Source organism: Rhineura floridana, chromosome 8, assembly GCF_030035675.1.
Source record: "Rhineura floridana isolate rRhiFlo1 chromosome 8, rRhiFlo1.hap2, whole genome shotgun sequence".
Lineage (NCBI taxonomy): Eukaryota > Metazoa > Chordata > Lepidosauria > Squamata > Rhineuridae > Rhineura > Rhineura floridana.
The window spans coordinates 48,748,344-48,772,639 of record NC_084487.1 but is presented as its reverse complement, the minus strand read 5'-3'; the positions used below and the strand labels follow the sequence as shown (position 1 = coordinate 48,772,639).

Below are 24,296 nucleotides of genomic sequence, written 5' to 3'. Positions count from 1 at the left end.
ATAGAACACCACACCACTGTAATTTATGCTCCACAGCAGAATGGGGTCTCGGAAAGCTGGAACAGATCCATTTTGGAGATGATTCATTGTTTATTAGAAGATACACAGTTACCACAAAAGTACTGGGGGGAAGCAGTGGTTACTGCCACCTACCTGCAGAATTGGCTCCCTACACATTTAACAAACAAAATGCCATTTGAGCTATGGCATGGATGCCTACCAAACAAATCTCACCTAAAAGTCTTTGGATGCAAGGTCTTTGTACACATTGCAAATGAAAAGAGACCAAATCTTGACAATTCTGCAAAGGAAGGAATATTCACTGAATATTCTGCAAAGTAGAAGGGGTCACAGGCTCCATGACTGGAGGAGTTGGTGTGTACAGAGCTGTCCACTTTGATGAAAGAAAGTGTGCACACCAACCAGAAGGGGTGCCACTTCAAGCAGATAACAATGATGATTTTTAGGCAGGCGTTTGGGACGGATTAGTTTTTACTGTTTTTTAAATTTTTAACTGTTTATGTACTGTTTTATCTTGTACGTCGCCCAGAGTGGCTGGACAACCAGCCAGATGGGCGACTAACAAATTTAATAATAAATAAATAAATGATGATTAAGAAGAAACTGAGCTATTCATCCACAACAGAAGGGAAGACAACAATGTGCCAGCAGAGGAAGATGAGCCTGAGCCAGAAGGGACATTGGAGCCAGAAGGGCAGCTGTGCTGCCAGCACCTAGCAGAGGTGTGCCACCCCTAAGACTTCCCTACCTTGTGAGAGATGAACTTTCAGAACCAGGGATATGGCAAGAGATTGAAGCCTTACCCAAAGCTGAAGCTGAGAAGTGGAGGCAGGCAGCCAAAGAAGAGCTGGAAGTCCTACACAGGAATAAAACTTGGATACTGACCAAGCTTCCTCAAGGAAGAAAGGGGATCTTCAAGAAGAAGCCAGATGGTGAAGGAAATGTTGAGAGGTACAGGGCAAGGCTAGTTTCCAAAGGTTATTCACAGAAATGTGGAGTATGACCAGATGTTTGCTCCAGTAGTCAAGCATACCACCATCAGGACACTCCTGAGTGCCTTTGCCAATAAGAAAATTCAAGTGGAGCACATGGACATAAAAACAGTGTATTGCGTGGTGAAAGAGAAGAAATCTATATGTGCCAACCACCAGGGTTTGAAGTTCAAGGAAAAGAAACCCTAGTTTGCAAACTGCAAACATCCATCTATGGACTTAAACAGGCTGCCAGAGCCTGGAATGAGAAACTTAACTGAATGCTCCTGAAAGAAGGCTTTGTACAGGGCATAGCTGAACCATGCCTATACAGTAGATTCAGGAACAACCGATGGACTTAACTTTTGATTTACATAGATGATCTATTGTTAGCTTATGCAAACCCACAGGACAAGCAACATCATCTAAATAAGGAGGATGAAATGAAGCACCTGAGTGATATCACTCACTGTCTTGGAATTCAAATTGAAAGAGAAGAAGATGGATCCTTCTTGCCGAGTCAAAGACAAAAGATCCAAGATCTTCTCAAGAGTTTAGGACTGAAAGATGCAAATCCAGTACATACTCCAATGGAAACAGGATGCCTGAAACCAGTTCAACCAACCAACCATGGGAATCCCATGAGAGCTACAGACAAACCTTCAGGAAACTCCTGTATATCAGCACTTTTACCAGGCCAGACATAGTAGTAGCAGTGGGATACTTGTGCAGGAAAACTAGCTTGCCAAACAAGAAGGACTGGGAAGCAGTCAAGAGAGTAGTAAGATACTTGAAGGGCACTCAAGCCATGAAGCTGAAGTTATTGGTTACCCAAGATCCCAAGCTGATGGAATATGCAGATGCTGACTGGGCTGAAGACACCACAGATCAGAAATCCATCAGTGGAAAAACCTTCTACTATGGAAATTCAATGATCTGCTGGGCAAGCAAGAAACAAGAGGCTGTAGCACTCTCTTTCAGAGAAGCAGAGTACGTGTCAGCTTCTGAAGCAAGCAGACAGTTGGCATGCCTGCTCATGCTGTTTAAAGAATTAGGCATCTCTATACCTGGCCCTGTCACAACGCATGAAGACAACCAAATAAGCATCAGACTCGTGGAGTTAGAAGGGGTGAGTTCATGAACCAAGCACATAGACGTGAAGCACCACTACATCAGAGATACCTAATGCAGAGGACTGCTCAAGATAGAGTACTGTCCAACTTAAGAGATGTCTGCAGATGTCCTGACTAAGGGATTGGGTAAAATCAAAAGGGCACATAAACTCAAGGTCTAATCAGATATTGTATGATTCTGAAAAATATATGTAGAAATGAATGGTAGAAAATATAGTCTATGGGTGATAGCCAACAGAATGCTCAATACTGCCCAATTTCTAATGCACATTAGAAAGGCAGTAGGCTGCAAGTGGATCACACAGAGTGTGATGTGAACTGCTGGTTCTGTGGACAAGATATACATATACTCCGAATGACAACACGGCAATAAAATGCAGAGGTGTACTAATAAAGAAATATAAAATGTGAAGATAATACACACAGCAAATCTCAAATAATATGCCAAACATGTTTTGACTTGAAACGAGTCTTCTTCAATGGCATCTATTCGGAGAGCTTCTTTGCATGTAGATTCAGATTATAAAATGCTTAAAGATATAAAAAATATAAAAATGCTTTTTATTGTTTAATTAGTTTAAGCAGAGAGTAACAGCGGTCTGAAAAGCGAGTGTGCGAACAAAACAGGAGTTGCTCGTGCCCCACTTCCGACATTTATTAGCCTAAAAGAATGTACCAATTCATATAAAAAGTATACTAAAAACAAAAATCAGACTTACCATGTGAACTATGTTGCTGCTGCAGATATCATTTATGAAAATTATTTAACAATTCTTCCATAAAGCAGCATAATATAAGCCTCTGTAAATGTAACCACTCAGGATTATATTCCAATTCAAGCAAAGATTTAAAATAAAATTGAGACAAAAATTGAGACCAGCTGAGACACAGCAGACATCTTCCTTTTGCTTCTCTTCTCTCCATGGGGGTAGTAACTGAGCCTGACATTGTGACTCCAACTTAGTTAGCTAGACTAGAGCCTTTTTTATCAAGTATGTTTTCCTATTAATAAAGTAATCTTTTATTATATTATTAAGTCTAAAGTCTCAGTGATTCAAAGCAAGGTAAAAGCTTGCTTTGTCAAACCACACACACTCACTCTGTAGAGAACGTGAGCAATTTACACTCAGCTAAACTCTAACACTTTTCAGGAGCAAGAAAATTTGCAGTAGATCAAGTTTGTTTGTGGACTACATAGAAAAAACAAGTACACAGTCACCATTAAATTTAGAACAGTGGTTCCCAAACTTTTTCCCCCATGGACCACTTGAAAATTGCTGAAAGTCTGGTTGGGCACTTAATAATCCTTCTGCCTGTTGTAGCAATTGAAATGTGCAGTGCTAGATGCTGTATGATTTTTAATTGTATTATTACAGACACGGCATGGACCACCTGAATGAAACTTGCGGTCCGTGGACCACAGTTTGAGAATCCCTGATCTAGAATAAAATGCCATGTGTACATAGCCTTGGGCTGGGAGACAGGGGTGCAATTCACTGGGAGACCTTGGACCAATTGCTACCTCTCAATTAACACAGGATTGTCATGAAGAGGATAAGGGGAGAGTGTGCGAGAGATCATGTATAAACTCCTGGGAGGAACGGCAGAGCAAGAGAGCAAAAAATCATATAAAATTAATGAAAGTTTCGCGGATAAGGCTGGAATTCTTGAAAGGACCCTGCCTCAGTGCAGAAACTCCTGTCGTGTAAATGCCAGTTACCAACTGCTGCAGTGATCATTAATGGATGCAATTCCCCTCATTTCGACCATGTTCCTGTGTCTTCCTATTAATATGCAGCTTTTGATGCGTCACAGATGGGGCATGATGAGGAAGAAGCAGGAGTAGGAGTCCACCCACCTACCTCTCTACGTTTCTGAGGAGGGGATGGCAGTTGCGAGCTGTCCCTTAAGCACCCATTCATTCCTGGAACGAAGGAACTTTGAAGTCGTTTTCTCGGGCAGTGCGCGAGCTTCCCGCACGCGAGACTGCATAGAAAAGTGCTGCTCCCCGCCCCTCCGGGTGGAAGCCCGCGCACCGGGAGCGTCGAGTTGCAGCTGCGAGTTGCTCTCGCCATTAAGAACCACTTGCAGCAGAGTTCAGACCCCAAATCTTACTTTTGATTTGTTTCCCTATCTTTTATTTTTTCATGCTTACTACTGCTTTGGGGGCCTTTTTTCTGTTCTTCACTGCAAAAAGGAATCGAGCATTAATAAATAAATAAAACGGCATTCGTCGGGAAGGTAGGCATTTGCTCGCTCTCCCGTCTCCCCAGTTCTATTTTGAGAACGTTCCTCTCTTTCTTGAAAACTTTCAGGGTCCTCCAGTAACAGGAAAGCAAGCGGGACGAGTCGCCTGCCTGTCCAGAGGGCACTGAAGTAAGTATGAAAAGTCTTAACATCTCTTTTTGTTTCTACAAGCATCTTCCGAAAAGGGGGGGGGGGTGGCGGGACGGGCGCCTGGAAGCGGAGCGACGGGGGGATTGGCTGCAAGGGATATCTGGTTCCACTAGAACAGTGAAGTCACCGACGTCATGAAAGTAGAATGTATGGGCTAGATCCAGACTAAAAACTGCAATCCTAATCCCACCTACCTGGAAGTAAATCCCATTTAATTCAGTAAGACTTACTTCTGAGTAGACATGGTTAGGATCCGGGTCTAACTTGGATCTCCTAACTTCTTCCGTTGATTTAAGTGGGACCCAAATTCAACTAACTTAGTCTGATCTGGATCCAACCCTATATCTATAATTCACAAATTTTGCCCAATAATCTGGAGTAGAGTGTGCGCCTTCCGCCTGCGCCTTGATCTAAATTGCTGCCGTATTTTGCCTGTAAATTGCTTTTTTGACCGTCACCGCAGATGAAAGGTGCACAAAACTCTCCTCCTCGCTTGAAAACGCATTCGGGCCGCTGCCGAGTCAGCGGTGTCGGGAGTTAAGGCAGCAGACAAAGGCAGCAGCCATGGTGATCGGCCGCTGGCAAGCCAGACTGGAATCCCGCGGAAGGATCCGCGTCTGGGACCAGTTAGTCGGAGATGTTCCTGTGAGGTGACCTGGGTGCGGGAACCGTCCACTGGAAAGAGACTTGCTTTTTTCCTTATGTTTTTTCCCGAATGGAAAGATGCACTGTTGGTTACCCATGCCCGCTTCAAACGGATTGTTTGAGTCACATTTCGGGAAGGAAGCAGCGGCTAACCTCAAAGTTGTTTTTTTAATAGCTCCTGGAAATGAAGAGAATACTGCAAATGTGGTTAAATAAGAACAGATGTTGGTGTTGAAAACACAGTCACCTACCTACATCAGTCCAGCCTTGAATTAACCTTAGAAATCTGTAGAAAACTGGCAATAGCTTATTCTTTAGAGCCCTGCTGGATCAGGGCATAGGTCCATCTAGTCCAGCATTCTGTTCTCACCCTGGCCAACCAGATGCGTATGGGAAGCCAGCAAGCAGGACCTGAGTGCAAGCCAGCACTCTCCTCACTTGGGGTTCCCAGCAACTGGTATTTATGGGCATACTTGCCTTCAACACTGGAGGTAGTAGCCATGGTTAGCCTTATACTCCAGGACCTTGTCTAATCCTCTTTTAAAGCTGGTGGCCATCACTACATCTTATGGGAATGAATACCGTAGTTTAACTTTGAGCTTTGCGAAGAAGTACTTCTTTTTGTCTGTCCTGAATCTTCCAACATCCGGCTTCATTGGATGGCTGTGGGTTCTAGCATTATGATAGAGAGACTTCTCTCTGTCCACATTCTCCACTCTGTGCACCATCTGAATGGTCGCATTATGCCTGATGTTTACTTGGAAGTAGGACCCTCTTTGTTTAATGGGGCATATGCCACTTAAGTAAGTGTGCATATGATTGCTGCTCTAAACTCTTTACAATGTAACTTACAATTGTTTATGTTTGCAATGAACTTGGGCAGGTGTAACTTCTATTTCTTGTGTTACTGCAGGGATCCCACTTCAGCACTTCAAGCTGGCTTGTAAGGTCCAGGCTAGTCCTCTGTGGTTGCATTTCAAAAAGCATAGAAGTAGAACTGGAAGATATTTTGGAGATCATCTAGTCCAGCCCTTTGCTCAGTGCCGAGTCTTGCAACCAAAGCATCCCTGAGAGATAACCACCCGGTATATCTTGCCATCCCCTGTTAGTTAGCTTGGTCACTCTAAGTAGCCCGCTTTTCAGTTGCCAAGTAATCTGAAAGAAATTGTGGGTGATGTAACATACGCAGTATGCAATTACTGTTTTCATTTAAAATATATTTGAAATATAGAAATTTCTAAATATTGTAACATTGGATTTGCTATTGGCTATCAGGTGGTCCAAATGAATGCTTAATCCCTATGTTGTTCATTTCACCTGAATAATTATATATGACACAGAGGACGGGAATGTTCGGGACAGGAGGTCAGTGGTGGAGTGCTAGTTTTTAACACTAGGAATACTGTGTACAGCTCTGGTTGCTGCACATTAAAAATGATATTGTAGAGCTGGGAAATGTTCAGAAAAAGGCAACCAAAATGGTCAGCTTCCATATGAGGAAACATTACACTGTTTGAGGGTTTTTAGTTTAGAAAAAGAGTTGAGTAAGGGGAGAACATGATTGATGCGTATAAAATTATGCATGGTGTAGAGAAAGTGGAAAAGGAGAAGTGTTTTCTCTCTTTCTCATAATACTAGAACCCCTAGGGTCATCCAGTGAAGCTGAAAAGTAGGGGATTCAGGGCAAATAAAAGAAGTACTTTACACAACACATAATCAAACTATAGAATTCACTTCTACAAGATGGCAGTAATGGCTGCCACCTGGGATGCCTGTAAAATAGGATTAGATGGATTCAAAGAGAAAAAGTTTCCTCATCATGATGGCTGTATTACCTACAGTACTGGAGTCCTTATGCTTCAGAATACCATAAGAACATAAGAAGAGCCTGCTGGATCAGGCCAGTGGCCCATCTAGTCCAGCATCCTGTTCTCACAGTGGCCAACCAGGTGCCTGGGGGAAGCCCGCAAGCAGGACCTGAGTGCAAGAACACTCTCCCCTCCTGAGGCTTCCGGCACCTGGTTTTCAGAAGCATGCTGCCTCTGACTAGGGTGGCACAGCACAGCCATCATGGCTAGTAGCCATTGATAGCCCTGTCCTCCATGAATTTGTCTAATCTTCTTTTAAAGCCATCCAAGCTGGTGGCCATTACTGCATCTTGTGGGAGCAAATTCCATAGTTTAACTATGCGCTGAGTAAAGAAGTACTTCCTTTTGTCTGTCCTGAATCTTCCAACATTCAGCTTCTTTGAATGACCACGAGTTCTAGTATTATGAGAGAGGGAGAAGAACTTTTCTCTATCCACTTTCTCAATGCCATGCATAATTTTATACACTTCTATCATGTCTCCTCTGACCCACCTTTTCTCTAAACTAAAAAGCCCCAAATGCTGCAACCTTTCCTCGTAAGGGAGTCGCTCCATCCCCTTGATCATTCTGGTTGCCAATTGCTGAGGAACAGAAACACGAAAGTGCTACTGCCGTCATTGTTCAAAACATCCCAATTCTGTTCCTTAAAATGTGCTATGTTTTAAATATTTTTTTCTTTTTGTCAGCAATTCCCAAATAGCATTCTAGATTTGCAGGTAAGTCATAAGGACACTAAATGGTCACCAAAGTCCTTCCCTTCAGTTAATGCTGGGACAAGATGCTTGGAACATTTAGGAGAGAGGGAGCTCCCCCTTGGTAAAATGTATGAGCCACTGTTCTGTGTTTCTGTGTGAAAGCATGGTATTGTATGGAGTGACCATGTCCAAACTATACCAGTTGAAAAGGTGCCAAATAATGGAAGCTCTTATGGCAATATTTATTGTTTGAGAGCTGGTGATTAATGAATATAAACCATGCTTATATTCTCAAGAGTAGCTCCACTACTGCAAACCTTGCATTAGTCAGATTGTAGCAAAATCAGGTCAGCCATGAGTGTAAGGCTTAATTTGGTGTGCTAATGAAACAACGTAAGAAATAAATTCTACTTTGTCTTTTGATTATTGTACTGCCAAAAGAGTGGCTGTATACTATACCCAGCATGGATTTTTCACATTCTGCAGTGTTAAATTGAAAATACCCCCCCATCCCATTCTGATGCTTCCCATAAGCTCATTTCAAAACAAAACCTTACAAAATTTATAGTCCTGAACTCAGAAACGCTTGCTTAACAACCCTCTAAATTTTCATGGCGATACACAAAACAGAGAGAAAAGAGAGTTCAAAGTGTAAAAAGAGAGAAAAAGAATCCAAGACCCCTTTTGGACTTTTTTCTGTCAGAGTTCTCGTAATCTGTTGAAATTAATTAAGCATCAGCCATGTTCACAGAGTACCTGTAATCCTATTACTGACCTTGCTCCATACTCTGGCCTTCATCTTCTGCAGTTTAAAAATTTTAAAAATGCCTGGCTGAATTTTAATTAAGAAATTTTATATTGAATTCAATGATAAGCCCGGGCATGCTCAGTAAGAAACAACTGTCAGTGTTCAAAATGCTCAGAGGCATGTTACCAAATTCTTCCAAGCTACACAAGAAGTGGAAAATGAAACCCACCCCAAATTGTGTTTGCATTTTGACAAATTTGTAGGGCAGTAGGTAGGTAGATATAGCACAGTGGGGAGGAGAGCCTGGCTGGGAGACCAGGGTCTGTGAGTTCAAATCCCCACTCATGCCTCCTGGGTGTCAAGGGCCAGCTAAAAATCACTCCCACAGTGAGTGGCTCAGGGGTTACATGCCCTGCCACCTGTGCAGCTGTGGGCAAGCTGCATAGTCCCAAGGAGCCCAGTTGCCCCCCAGCTGGCAGTTGTGGACAAGGAAGGGGCTGGCTTGTGCAGCTGTGGCAAGCTGAGCAGGCCCTAGCCGGCTGAGGAGGACTAGCCTCAGAGGGAGGCAATGGTAAACCCCCTCTGAATACCGCTTACCATGAAAACCCTATTCATAGTGTAGCCATAAGTCAGGATCGACTTGAAGGCAGTCCATTTCCATTTACAATATCTCAGAGAGGAGTTCAGGTCTCCTGCTCCCCTCGTGCATTCACTATAGATGCCCAATTTTCCTGCTTTTTAAAGTTTGATAGAAATAGCTGTTGGCTATAGGTACGTTCTTAAACTGCAAGGTTTTTTGCCCGTTAGTGAATTTATTAAAGACTTGTGCAATATAGTGTGATGAGGAGGACTGCATTGTAGCAAAAGTAATAGATTCCAGTGCTTTACTGTAGGGATATGACTCACAGAATCTAACTTTTGGTAAAGAAGTGTCTACCATTTTTTCAGATTAAGAAATAAAACACATCCTCCTCATGCTACGTTTGCAACACACTCTTACAGTGTTCCTGTTTCAGAACCACTGAATTGATGCATAGCCTCAAGATTCCTGAATTCCTAACTTGTGAATTGATGTCAGTGGCATAAATAAATCAAGGGTATATTTCTTTTTAAAGCTTGGAACCTGTACTCATCTATCTTTAAAGGACAGCTGGCCCCATTCTGAGATTGAAGTGATTGTATAGAATAGATTAGTGCTCCACATCAAGATTAGATCATCTGTGTTGCTTTACACTTAATCAAATATCTTATGATGTTTCAAGACTGGAAAATGTTATTTATTTCATAATGTAATTCATTTATAATAATTGTTATGTGCAAGTCGATTACAACTTATGGCGACCCTATGAATCAGCAATCTCCAGTAGCATCTGTTATAAATCACCCTGTTCAGATCTTGTAAGTTCAGGTCTGTGGCTTCCTTTATAGAATCAATCCATTTCTTGTTTGGTCTTCCTTTTTTTCTACTCCCTTCTGTTTTTCCTAGGATGTCTAGTCTTTTCTAGTCATTTGTCTTTTCTAGTGAATCCATGTCTTCTCATTATGTGTCCGAAGTATGATAACCTCAGGTTCATCATTCTAGCTTCTAATGATGGGAAATGGAAATGGACTGCCTTCAAGTCGATCCTGACTTATGGCGACCCTACGAATAGGGTTTTCATGGTAAGCAGTATTCAGAGGTGGTTTAGCATTGCTTTCTTCTGAGGCTGAGAGGCAGTGACTGGCCCAAGGTCACCCAGTGAGCTTCATGGTTGTGTGAGGATACGAACCCTGGTCTCCTAGGTCATAGTCCAACACTAACCACTACACTGCACTGGCTCTCACCTTGTAATGATAGTTCTGGTTTAATTTGGTGCATGGTATCCCCAAAGCTCTCCTCCAACACTAGATTTCAAATGAGCTGATTTTTCTCTTATCCACTTTTTTCACTGTCCAACTTTCCTATCCATACATAGAGATTGGGAATACCATGGTCTGAAGATCCTGACTTTAGTGTTCCATGATACATCTTTGCATCTGAGGGCCTTTTCTAGTTCTCTCATAGGTGCCCTCCCCAGTCCTAGCCTTCTAATTTCTTGACTATTGTCTCCATTTGGTTAATGACTGTGCCAAGGTATTGATAGTCCTTGACAAGTTCAATGTCCTCATTGTCAACTTTAAAGTTACATCAATCTTCTGTTGTTGTTACTTTAGACATTCAGCTGTAGTCCTGCTTTTGTGCTTTCCTCTTTAACTTTCATCAGCATTTGTTTCAAATCATTACTGCTTTCTGCTAGTAGTATAGCATCGTCTGCATATCTTAAATTATTTACATTACTCCCTCCAATTTTCACACCTCCTTCGTCTTGGTCCAATCCTGCTTTCCGTATATGTTCTGTGTATACATTAAACAAATAGAGTGACAAAATGCACTCCTGTCTCACCCCTTTTCCAATGGGGAACCAATCAGTTTCTCCATATTCTGTCCTTACAGTAGCCTCTTGTCCAGAGTATAGGTTGTACATCAGGTCCCTCAGATGCTGTGGCACCCCCATTTCTTTTAAAGCATTCCATAGTTTTTCATGATCTACACCATCAAAGGCTTTGCTGCAATCTATAAAGTGCAGGGTGATTTTCTTCTGAAATTCCTTGGTCTGTTCCATTATCCAAAGTATGTTTGCAACATGATCTCTGGTAAAAAATGGAAATGGACTGCCTTCAAGTCGATCCCAACTTATGGCAACCCTATGAATAGGGTTTTCATGGTAAACGGTATTCAGAGGTGGTTTTACCATTGCCTTCCTCTGAGGCTGAGAGGCAGTGACTGGCCCAAGGTCACCCAAGTGAGCTTCATGGCTGTGTGGGGATTTGAATCCTGGTCTCCCAGGTCATAGTCCAACACTTACCGGGGGGGGGCAGGGGGGGAGGAGGGGGGGAGGAGATTCATGATCTCTGGTACCTCTTCCTTTCCTAAATTCAGCTTGGACATCTGGTATTTCTAGCTCCTCTTCACCCCTCCTGCCTTTGCTTTTTGGAGAGCTGACAGTCTGGTAACAGGAAGCACCTCTGATATGAATTTGAGTCAGCACAGTTCCAAGAACTACTTTCAAGGTACTCGATAATACATGTATAATACATGTTCTCTTCTGTTCTGCTTTGCTGCTTTCTCGCCTGGTATCTCTAGGTTCTGTTTCTGTGTACAATTATGTAATGTGCAGAAAAGCCCTGAATGGTCTTTTAAAAAGAACTTGAATATAGATTATAGCCATATGTTAGCAAAAACGTGTCAGGGCATATAGATTTTTGCCAATAACAGCCTTCATAAGCCAGAAGGTAGAATTAATCAACGTGGTGTAGAGTAGGAGATCCCGAACAGTGGTCCGTGAGCTTCATTCAGGTAATCCGTGGCATGTCCATATTAAATATTCATATTGATTTTCAGTTGTATTTTGATTCTTTTGATTTCTTACATTGAATTACAATTTGAATTCTGTGGAATAGAAATTATAATACAATCAAATGCAATATGAGACATAAATGAAGCAATAAAATATTAAAAATCATACAGCACCTAGCACAGTGCATGGCAATTGCTACAACAGGCAGAAAAATCATGAAGTGGTGTGCCAAGAAAATCAGCAATTTTCAAGTGGTCCATTGGGGGAGGGGAGTTTGGGTGCCACTGGTCTAGATTAGTTTTAGTTTACTTTTGCTGTTTATAGAGTTTCACACCTCCAGCAATTAAGACATTTAAGGGTCATCCTTATAAGGAGGGGATACTGGAGAAATTGTGTTTTTACCATCCTCTAATAAAAGTGAGCATTTTCTCTGAATTCAAACCTTATGAAGCCAAAATAGCACCATTCATGCACGAGAGGGAGATATCAGCAGTCTTGAAGGTAGCCCAAGTTTTGCAGAAGGGCAAAGAAACTCTGGGGTGGGTTTGTGGGGAAATTGTGCCATTTGTATCAGCTGGCTTTGGGAAAACCCTTATTTTGCCAAAATTCATAGAAACTTCCAGGAAAAAGAATTAAGGAGGAAAAAAACCTGTTAACAGCCCAATGAGTACTGAGCACACTCACTGGTCACAGAATGCTGAGTGTGTGTGTAGTGCGGGAGGATGGAAAACAGCAGTGGTGGTGGTAGTGGAATGGCGTATCCTAGAAATGTTCACTTTATTGGTACGATTACTTTCCAAAGATTCCTTTTTTAATTTTGCATCAGCATTGCTGTTTTGTTTTTGATCCATGTCTCATGTTAGGACTAACTTGAAAATATATTCCCTTCTAATATACTCTAAGTTATGACAAATGGTATATGAAGCATTTAGCTTGCTATGAGTTTATTCTATTGAAATGCTTGACTGTTTTTGTTTTGTTACTTACTTTATTACATTTATATCGCACCTTCATTGAAGGAGCTCAAGGTGGCATACATGGTTCTCCCCCACCCAATTTTATCCTCACAATAATGCTTTGAGGTAGGATGGGTTGGGAGAAAGAGGCTGGCCCAAGGGCACCCAATAAGCTTCCTGGCTGAAGGGGGATTTGAACCCTGGTCTCTTAGGTCCAACACTAATCACTACACAACACTGACATATTTTAGACGTGAATAGATGAAGCTCCTCTCTTTGTTTTATAGCAGATATGATGCAAGTTAGATTTTCTGTCTGCTTTGGACACTCATTTCCTGTTATTAGAAGGCTGATAGACTTTGCCTCCTTAATGTGGTTTAAGGTTGCTTTTCTAGAAATAAAAAAGACCTGCATCAGTTTGGTTTTGCAAAGCACTTAATGCTTCCTTTGCTGGACTGGATCTTGCTAGTCCAGGGATGGGGAACCTATGGCCTTCTAGATATTGTTGGACTCCAGCTCTCATCAGCCCCAGCCAGCTGAGGCAATAGCCAGGGATGATGGGGGATGGACCTCAACAACACATGGAGAGCCACAGGTTCCTCACTCCTACTCTTGTCCAGCACTCTGCCTCAAACAAGGGCCTACCAGTTGTTTGTTAGTATCTCACAAGCAATGCATGCCTTTTTGCCTCCATTATCTGGCAGTTGCAGGTATACCTTTTCTAAATAGGTTTAAACTGTTGAGAATAAATTTTAATGAAGTATTTTTTGTTTCTCTTAACACCATGATATGAGACTTTAAAAAAAATGCAATGAAACTTGGAGAAATTATTCTAATAGTATTCCAAAGACTGATTAAAACGTCACATTCCTCCAGAGGCTGGGGGTGAGGGGCAATTAGGAGCTATTTGGGCATTATCCAGACCTGTTGTTATTTGTGCCAGAACACTGAAGGCAACTACGTGAAATGAGCATTCTTTGCTGCCAGCTGAAAAGTATTCCTGAACTGCCTTAAGCATCTGAGGTTTGAGCCTCACATAGTACACTCAAGCCTTCAGAAAATGGCCAAGTGACCCTACCATTTGTAGAGTCAAAGTGGTCTTATGCTTTTTTATTTATTTTATGTACAGTATTTGTAGTCCAGTCTTCACCCAAGGGTTCCAGGGTGGCATACAATAACCATTGCAATCATGCACACACACACACACACATATGTATATGTCACCATACAGAATATCAGGGTGGTGCACAGCAATATATGTATACAATAAGACTCTATTAACAGTACAAAATAATCATTAAAATCATTCAAAAGTTTTAACCTTCTACATTGGCCTTTTGGCATAAAAAGGTCGTCAAGAGATGCCTGAAAAGAAAAAGCAAGGATATCTGTGGAATATCTGCTGGAACAATGTTCCACAGCATGGGACTGGCACTGCTAAATGCCTGACTTCAGGTTGAGGCCGATCAGGCCTCTGTAACACAAGGGACAACTAACAGTGCACCTCTGGATAATCATAGCAATAAAAGCTGGACTGTAAGGCCTCAGGCAGTTCTTAGGGGATCCTGGACACAAGTTGTTGAGGGCTTTGTATATTAACACAAGTGACTTAAACCTGGCCTGGTAACATATGGGCAGCAGTGCAGATGTTTTAGCTAAGGTGTAACATGCTATCAACTGTCTGCCCCCATTATCATTCTAGCTGCTGTAATTTGTACTAGCTGGAGCTTCTGGGCCAGGTCCAATGACAGCCCCACATAGCTGTATTGAAGTTACCTGTGCATGAACTACAATGGCTAGATTATCCCAGTCCAGATATCATAGGTGGTATACCAGAAGAAGCTGGTAAAAGGCACTGCTAGCCACCAAGATCATGTGGGCCTCTAGCAGCAATGATATATCCAGGAATACCCCCAAGGTGCAATATATTAAAAACAAATCCAACATCATCGTACAATTAAATAACATAAAACCAGCAGCAGAAAATAAAGTGAAAATGAAAATAATACTCTACCATGCACTTCAACATTGTCTGCCGGAGCCATCAGTGGGCTGGGTTGGAACATGCAAATAGCCAAGCTGTTCAAATGGCACCCCTCCTCACTGCTCTCAATGTAATCATTTCACCAAAATCACTTTACAAATGACCATGCATATGGTAGCTGGGATATGGCACCTACCGCTCGTCTGTGAACCTGCAACAATTATTCAAGAATCTAAATCATGAGTTTTAATTTATTGGAAGTGCAGTACATCAGTGCAAAGCTGATACACTTCAAGGTCATATTATTATTGAATATAATAATACATGCTGATTTAAAAACAGTTGAATGATATACCTGGTTTATAGTGCTGGAAGTCATTTATACCATTGCAAATACTGTGCTTGCTGCCTTCAAACAGGATAAAGACCTCAATGCGTAATCCTCAAAATATTAGAAAACTGTAATCTAGACCAGTGGTACCCAAACTTCCCCCCATGGACCACTTGAAAATTGCTGATTGTCTTGGCACACCACTTAATGATTTTTCTGCCTGTTGTAGCAATTGCCATGCACTGTGCTAGGTGCTATATGATTTTTAATATTTTATTGCTTCATTTATGTCTCATATTGCATTTGATTGTATTACAATTTGTATTCCACAGAATTCAAATTGTAATTCATTGTAAGAAATCAAAAGAATCAAAATACAATTGAAAATCAATATGAATGTTTAATATGGACATGCCACAGACTACCTGAATGAAGCTCACGGACCACTCTTCGGGATCCCCTACCCTACACCACGTTGATTAATTCTACCTTCTGGCTTATGAAGGCTGTTATTGGCAAAAATCTATATGCCCTGGCAAGTTTTTGCTAACAGTCAGTGATATGGCTATAATCTATACTCAAGTTTTTTTAAAAGACCATTCAGGGCTTTTCTGCACATTCCATTGTTGTAATAATAATAATAATAATAATATTTAATTTGTTTGTCGCCTATCTGGCAATCAGCCACTCTAGGCGACGTACATTAAAAGAGATAAAATACAATAACAGATGTAATCACATTAATAACAATAGGTAAAATACTGGACAGTCATCAATACATATAAAAGCAATTATAATAACAACATACGATAAATGACAGAACCATGGTGATTTACCCAATGACCTCAAAGGCTTGCTGGAATAGCCACGTCTTCAGGGCCTTGTGGAATACATCTAGGGAAGGGGCATGTCGAAGATCATATGGGAGGGAGTTCCAGAGAGTGGGGGCCACCACAGAAAAGGCCTTCTCCCTAGTACCCACCAACCTAGCTGTTTTGGTTGGAGGGATTGAGAGAAGGCCTTGTGTGGCTGATCTAGTTGGGCGGCATAATTGGTGGCGGTGGAGGTGCTCTTTCAGGTAAGCTGGGCCGAAACCGTACAGGGTTTTAAAGATTAAAACCAACACCTTGAATCGGGCCCGGAAAACAACCGGCAGCCAGTGTAGGTCAAACAACACTGGCGTGATGTGATCCCGTCGGCGGCTGTTGGTAAGTAAGTGCAGAAATAGAACCTAGAGATACCAGGCGAGAAAGCAGCAAAGCAGAACAGAAGAGAACATGTATTATCGAGTACCTTGAAAGTAGTTCTTGGAACTGTGCTGACTCAAATTCATATCAGAGGTGCTTCCTGTTACCAGACTGTCAGCTCTCCAAAAAGCAAAGGCAGGAGGGGTGAAGAGGAGCTAGAAATACCAGATGTCCAAGCTGAATTTTGAAAAGGAAGAGGTACTAGAGATCATATTGCAAACATACTTTGGGTAATGGAACAGACCAAGGAATTTCAGATCAAAATCACCCCGCACTTTATAGATTACAGCAAAGCCTTTGATGGTGTCATGAAAAACTACGGAATGCTTTAAGAGAAATGGGAGCGCCATAGCATCTGAGGGACCTCATGCGCAACCTATACTCGACAAGAGGCTACTGTAAGGACAGAATATGGAGAAACCGATTGGTTTCCCATTGGAAAAGGTGTGAGACAGGAGTGTATTTTATCACTCTGTTTATTTAATCTATACGCAAAACATATCATACGGAAAGCAGGATTGGATGAAGACGAAGGAGGTATGAAAATTGGAGGGAAAAATATCAATAATTTAAGATATGCAGACGATACCATACTACTAGCAGAAACCAGTAATGATTTGAAACAAATGCTGATGAAAGTTAAAGAGGAAAGCACAAAAGCAGGACTACAGCTGAACGTCTAAAGTAATGACAACAGAAGATTTATGTAACTTTAAAGTTGGCAATGAGGACATTGAACTTGTCAAGGATTATGAATACCTTGGCACAGTCATTAACCAAATGGAGACAATAGTCAAGAAATTAGAAGAAGGCTGGGACTGGGGAGGGCACCTATGAGAGAACTAGAAAAGGTCCTCAAATGCAAAGATGTAGCACTGAACTCTAAAGTCAGGATCATTCAGACCATGGTATACTTGATCTCTATGTATGGATAGGAAAGTTGGACAGTGAAAAAAGTGGATAAGAGAAAAATCAACTCATTTGAAATCTAGTGTTGGAGGAGAACTTTGCAGATACCATGCACCAAATTAAACCAGAATTATCATTACAAGGTGAGAGCCAATGTGGTGTAGTGTCCATAGTGTCCAAAAATAGTCCATCTGCCCCTATAAAAATGCAGCCTTTTATAGCTAGAAATGTAGTGTAGTCTGTGTACAGTCTTATACATTGTGATAAATGTTGTGAAAGCATAGTAATGTTGGACAGATTGATCTGAAATCAAACCCCAGTTCTTTATTTGGAACATGATTATTCACTAATGGACAATTAACAGCCTTAACTGTGTCTTTACAAGACAACCTGGCTGTGAACTTGCCAGAGGGCATAAAATGTTGAAAGGTGGAATAATACATTAGGGCAAGTTTAGGCTTGCCCTTGCAAGCCAGTAGACCAGCGTTCCCCAATGTGATGTCCTCCAGCTAGAGCTGGCTGGATTTGGTTACATGTGCCTCTGAGCATATGGTGAGTGGTGGCAACACCTCCCATCTCCAAAGATAATTATATTTTTGTATGTTTGTTGGTGGTGTTCTTACTTTGCTTCTTTCCTGTGTTACCAATGTTTCTACAGAGAATCTAAACTAGAAAATTTTATTTCCCTCATTCATCCTAGAAATTTGTGCGAAATTTATTTTTATTAATTTCAAAGCCTTTTTATTGCTCAGTGTCATATGATGATGAAGACAGCCTTTTGTGTTTCAAATTGGAGGTTATGTTCTATTTCTATTTTGGGTGCATTAACAGTGCAATCTGAAACTGCAGTATGATGTAAAATCAGACTGATTACAATATGTTGTTACTTCAGCAATGACTCTTAGCTGTTGGAAAAAAGAGGATGCATGGTTTCAGCCTGCTATGTTTAAACCACTTCATTTAAGGCAAGGTGGGCACAGTCAATTAAAACATAGAGCACATCTATTTATTTATTTATTTATTATTATTTTATTTGTTTCATTTATAGACCGCCCATAGCGAGTGGCTCTCTGGGCGGTGTACAAAAAGGTTAAAATACAAAATGTCAACAATAAAATCAGACAACAAACAATAAACACAAGCAGCAGAATTTTGCTAGAATATATTTCACCTCCTATTCCTGAGATCCACTGGAGACTATTCTGCAGAAGTCCATGCCATTATTCCACAATTATGTTTGGAGTTTTTTTAGAATAAATTTTGCAAAGTGTTGCTATACTTCACAACTCACAGAAATAGAAACAAAAGAAAATGATTTCCTATAGGAAACTTCACTAAAATTGCAAAGGAAATCAGACATATTTAAAGTGACCATATGAACTATATCAGCTGTCTTAATAAGGTTGCTTCCTCCCTGCTAAAACAAGATCAGCACAGCACATGTCTTGTTTCTATTCTTTGGGCTGATTGCAGGTGTTGCCACCACTGACCATGTGCTCAGAGGCACGTTACCAAATTCTTGCAAGCTACACAGCAAGTGGATTGGACTGTGAAAGACCAACCCAAATTGTGTTTGCATTCTGAGAAATTTGCAGGGCAGTACAATATCTCAGAGAGGAGTTCAGGTCTCTTGCTCACCTGGTGCATTCACTATAGCTGCCCAATTTCTCTGCTTTTTAAATATCTGTGGGCTATTGGTACGTTCTTAAACCGCAAGTTTTTTTGCCTATTAGTGAATTTCCCTGCTTTTCAATCCTGGAGAGCAAGAAATGGGATCCTGTGCAGGTTTGCTGAGAATGGATTGATCATTTGTATGCTTATTGAGTTCAGTGGGATTTACTCCCCTGCAATCATGCTTAGGATTGGTGAAACTGACCACAGGGGATCGGGAGGGGGGAGGAGGAGGGAGGGAAGGAAATGCAGAGGGGAGGACTGGGATGGGAGCAGGCAGGATGGGGAGGGGAGGAGGACAGGTTTGATCATCTGCATGTTTATTGAATTCAGTGCGCTTTACTCCCGTGAAGTCATGCTTAGGATAGGTAAAAGTGACCAGGGAGGGAGGGAGGGAGGGAGGTCTGGAGTGGGCAGGGGTGGAGGAAGAAGTTAGAGGGGAGGGGAGGAGGAAGGTAGAGGAGAGGGGAAGGAGGGGAAAAGCAGGTCTGATCATTTGCATGCTTATTGAGTTCAATGGGATTTACTCCTATGCAATCATGGTTAGGATAGAAAAAACTGATCATGGGGTGGAGCAAGGGGAGGGGGAAGGAGTGTATTGGAGGGGGCAAAGGAAGGGGGTGGGGAGGGCAGGTTTGATCATTTGCATGCTTATAGAGTTCAATGGTATTTACTTCCGTGCAATCATGCTTAAGTAAAACTGACCATGGGGAGAAGGGGGGAGGGGAAGGGGGAGGGGGGAGGGGGGATTGGAAGAGGATGGGGAGGGAGGGGCAAAGGAAGTGGGAGGGAAGGGGCAAGAGGGAGGGGGAGGGAGGGTGGGTTTGATCGTTTACATACTTTTTGAGTTCAATGGGATTTATTTCTGTGCAATCATGTTTGAAAATGGAAATGGACTGCCTTCAAGTCAGTCCTGACTTATGTTGGCCCTATGAATAGGGTTTTCATGGTAAACGGTATTCAGAGGTGGTTTTACCATTGCCTTCCTCTGAGGCTGAGAGGCAGTGACTGGCCCAAGGTCACCCAGTGATCTGCATGGCTGTGTGGGGATTCGAACCCTGGTCTCCCAGGTCATAGTCCAACACTGACCTGGGGGAAGGACAGAGAGGGAAGGGGGAGGAGATTGGGTGGGTGGGCACTGGGCAGAAGGGAAGCCCCTTTCCTTTATCTGTCTGTCTGTCTATCATTTGATTTATATCCCACCCTTCCTCCCAGTAGGAGCCCAGGGCAGTAAACAGAAACGCTAAAAACACTCTAAAAATTCATAAAAAGACCTTAAAATATACTAAAACAAAACAACGTTAAAAACTTTTTTAAAAGCTTTAAAAACATCTTTAAAAAAAAGGGGGGGTTTAAAACATATTAAAAGCAATTCTAAAACAGACACAGACTGGAATAGGTTTCAACTTAAACGGCTTGTTGAAAGAGGAAAAGTCTTCAAAAGGTGCCAAAAAGATAGCAGAGATAGCAAAAGGAAAACATTGTGAACAATATCATTGCTTTTCAGAGTTTCCCCTACCTTTTTATTCTACAGCAGGCACATGTAGCCTCCTACCCAAATTTAAACCAAAGCTGTCCCTGGCCACATCCACACGAGGCCTTTATTTCACTTTGGACAGTCATGGCTTCTCTCAAAGAATCCTGGGAAGTGTAGTTAGTGAAGGGTGCTGAGAGTTGCTAGGAGACGCCCTGTTCCCCTCACAGACCTTCAATCAGAGTGGCTGACTGTTAAATCACTCTGGCCACTGGAGCTCTGTCAGTGGAACAGGAGTCTCCTCTCAGCACCCTTCAGAAACTACACTTCCCAGGATTCTCCGAGGGAAGCCATGACTGGTGTCTGCTGTGGGTGTGGCCCCGTGATTAGGCAGGCCCAGAAGCTTTGAGTCTGGCTGTTAGAACTCTGACAGTTGGTTCTTACTGAGCATTCCCCGCGTTATCATTGGGTGCCAGCCAAAATTTCTTAAATTAATTAAAAATCAGCCAGGCATTTTTTAAACTTTTAAACTGCAGAAGATGAAGGTCGGAGTATGGGGCAAGGTCAGTAATAGGATTCCAGGCACTCTATGAACATGGCTGATTTTTAATGAATTTCAACAGATTATGAGAACTCTGGCAGAAAAAAGTCCAAAAGGGCTCTCGGGTTTTTTTCTCTCTTTTTAGACTTTGAACTCTCTATTCTCTCTGACTGTTTTGTATATTGCCATGAAGATTGAGAGTGTTGTTAAGCAAGTGTTTCTGAGTTCAGGACTATACGTTTTGTAAGGTTTTGTTTTGAAATGAGTTTATGGGAAGCATCAGAATGGCATGGGGGGTATTTTCAATTTAACATTGCGGAATGTGAAAAATCCACGCTGGCTATAGTATACAGCCAGTCTCGTGGCTGTATAATCTTTGCACTTTGTGTGCTGGTCTATCTCTCCCTCTAGTGCACAGTTAAGAGCAATAGCAACTGAAGGCCGTATCAGTGCTAAATATAATCAACGTGAGTAAGATAATGAGAGGTTTAGGGAGGAAAATGTTAGTTGCCATAAAAGAATTTTTTTTTAAAAAAAGTAGGAGGATAAGATCGGGAGGAATGATAAAAGCTGTAAGTCGCCAAGGGGTCAGGTCCACCCTTCCTTACTTTGTAATTCTCATTAGAAACTTCCAAGCAATGTGCTTTGTCCTGTTAATATAGATTGTTTGATTATAAACATTTTCAAATATTGGAGGAGGTTAAGTTCCTGACATGTTTTCATATTATGGAGATGTGCTGCAGTATATTTTGGCCATATAGGACTAGTAGGATAAAAAATACACTTCATATATGCATAGCAGTCCTGAATAAGCACTTGATAGTACCATAATGTGGTTAACAATATAGATTTCCCCATGTCAAATAATATTTCCAGAATCCTCCATCTGGAAAGTCTTGAATGTCAAAAGCCTCCGGTGAGCATGGTACTACCAAGTGTTTATTCAGGACCCCTGATCTGGTAACCTAATGTTATCCGCAACTGGGGGGCGGAGTTCATTCACCTGCTCATCTTCCAATGTGATTTATGCTGTCATCTGCCAACAGTGCCCTTCTCAACTCTGCATAGGATAGATAGGTCAGTCTAAGCAAAAGAATAAATGTACACAATCTATGGCAATATCCATAAAGCAGTGAGAGAACATTTCAGTCTCTGCATTACTACTAGATCCTGCTTGTTACTTGTCCAGCTAACTGCTTCACCTCCACAGAAGAACAAGTTACCACTGATGGATTTGTAATCTGCTGTGTCCCCAGCCCAGTCTGCATCTGTGTAAGCCACTAGTTTGGGACTATTGGTGGCCTGTAATTTTTGTTGCAGATGTCCCCTCTAAATATCTGGTCAGTCCAATCTCTTTTTCTTAATTGACTTTAATTACTTTAACCATCCAGTCTGCAACAAAGGACCTTCCAAGGAGGAAAAAATACCATGGAACAGCTGAATTACAATTCCTGAAGAAGTTTAGTGCCATCACCTGTTATGTGGGTTAAAATGAGATAAAAGGATTTTTATCCATTACATGTTAATTAGATTACCAATGCCAGGATATCTGTGCTGTCTATGACTGTTGCTTGTGAATGGTTCCCTGCCCCATGAAAAGTGTTAATGCAATCATCTCAGCAATATCACCAATCTGCTACTGTAAAACATTAAATTGTGCCTATTTATTTTATTTATTAATTATTTGATTTATATCCCACACATCCTCCCAGCAGGAGCCCAGGGTGGCATATTTGGCATAGATTTAAAATAATTATCACTGACTGTAATTTTTGCATCTTGTTGCCATTCAATTCCTATCTTACAGTTTTCTCCCTTATGTACCTGCCAACCAAGATTTCACTTAATGCATCTGACAAAAGTGATCTTGAGTTCACAAAAGCTTATGCCAATAAATGTGCCACGAGACTTGATTGTTTTTGCTATAAGAGGCTAACATAGTTACCCCTTTGGAAATTCATTCTAAAGCAGCATTCACTAACCTGGGGCCCTCCAGATGTTTTGGATTACAACTAGAGATATGGTAGCCTGGAAACAACAGGGAAGATTTGGAAAAAATGTCTCCCCCCCCTCATTTTTTCCAGGGTTTTTTTTCCCCAATTTTTCAGGAAAAAAACTTAGAAAGCTTAGTAAAAAACTTGTACCACCACCTCCCATTTTCCTGGGTCTTCACATCACTAGCTGCAACTCGCATCAGCCTCAGCCATCTGGAAGGCACCAGGTTGATGAAGGGTGTTGTAAAGTATGTGTGGACCCCGGGGCAGGGAAGTTATCTACACAATAGCGCTCTCCAGCTTTCCATTTGTTTAGTTTTTACAGTAGTATTTAAGAATGGCTGCTTCTAGCTTCCATATGCCATTGCTTACCTTAAAGTAATTATTTTCTTTTGCTCATGTAAGGGTCCAAAACTTACCTTCTTATTTGTGTTATTTTCTCCAGGGCTAAATGCAAAGATAGACGTGGCATCTTCCTGTGATTCACAGGTTCTCTGTGAGATGATCAGAGGAAAGGCGGATGAACAAACTCGGCAACTTTTCCTCTTCACAGAAGCAGCAACAACAGTCTCCTTGTAGTCCAACGTCAGCCAGATTGTTGTCTCGCTACCGTGTGTTTCATGATCATGAGTGGGAGGTGGTAGAACGATCACTTGGCCTCCTGCAGGCCAGTGGATTTTACTGGGGCCCTTTATCTGTACATGAGGCACATGCTAGGTTATTGCAAGAGCCAGTGGGGACTTACCTGCTGCGAGACAGCTCTCAGGGAAATTTCCTATTCAGCCTCAGTGTTCGCATGCCATCTGGACCTGTCAGCCTCCGGATCTCTTTCCAGAAAGGCTACTTTTGGCTGAAGGACTGGTTTTCAGACTGTGTGGTGAGACTACTTGAACTGGTGGTGGCAGGAACCAGGACCAAACCTCTCCATTGTGATGAAGTGGGAGAAGCTCCTCTAGTATTTTCTGAGCCCCTCTGCAGGGAGCACAGGGTTGTACCCACACTGAAGGAACTCTGCCAACGTGCTTTACCTGCTTCCAGCAGGATTGAACAGAGTGATTGTTGGAATCTACCTCTTTGTTGGCAACAGAAAAATGCCAAAGTGTATGTGGTGGACAAAAATATGCAAATATCAGTGATGCCAATACATTAACTGAATGAGTCATTGTTTTTACTTCAGCACTGTTTTTAATTGTCTGAGTGTGGGAAATGCATTTTTTAGGGTAGAGATTAACGTTGCCTTTAATTGGGAGGCAGAGAATCTTTCTCTCTTGGCAACCTGTTTCACTTGTGAATCCAGATGCAGGGACATGGAACAAGAAGAGTACCACAGCTCA

General features: G+C 41.8%; 1 protein-coding gene and 1 long non-coding RNA gene across 2 annotated transcripts; both read left to right on the top strand.

The window, feature by feature from the left end:
* The first annotated feature begins 1,593 nt into the window (after nucleotides 1–1,593).
* LOC133363319 (uncharacterized) lies at nucleotides 1,594–2,133 on the top strand. Its single transcript, XM_061582724.1, has one exon. It carries the CDS (start codon nucleotides 1,594–1,596, stop codon nucleotides 2,131–2,133), a length of 540 nt encoding a protein of 179 aa, XP_061438708.1.
* A 1,907-nt stretch (nucleotides 2,134–4,040) lies between these two features.
* LOC133363410 (uncharacterized) lies at nucleotides 4,041–23,481 on the top strand. Its single transcript, XR_009757671.1, has 3 exons — nucleotides 4,041–4,501; nucleotides 6,081–6,252; nucleotides 23,408–23,481. It is a non-coding gene; the product is annotated as an uncharacterized LOC133363410 (long non-coding RNA).
* Nucleotides 23,482–24,296: the final 815 nt, after the last annotated feature.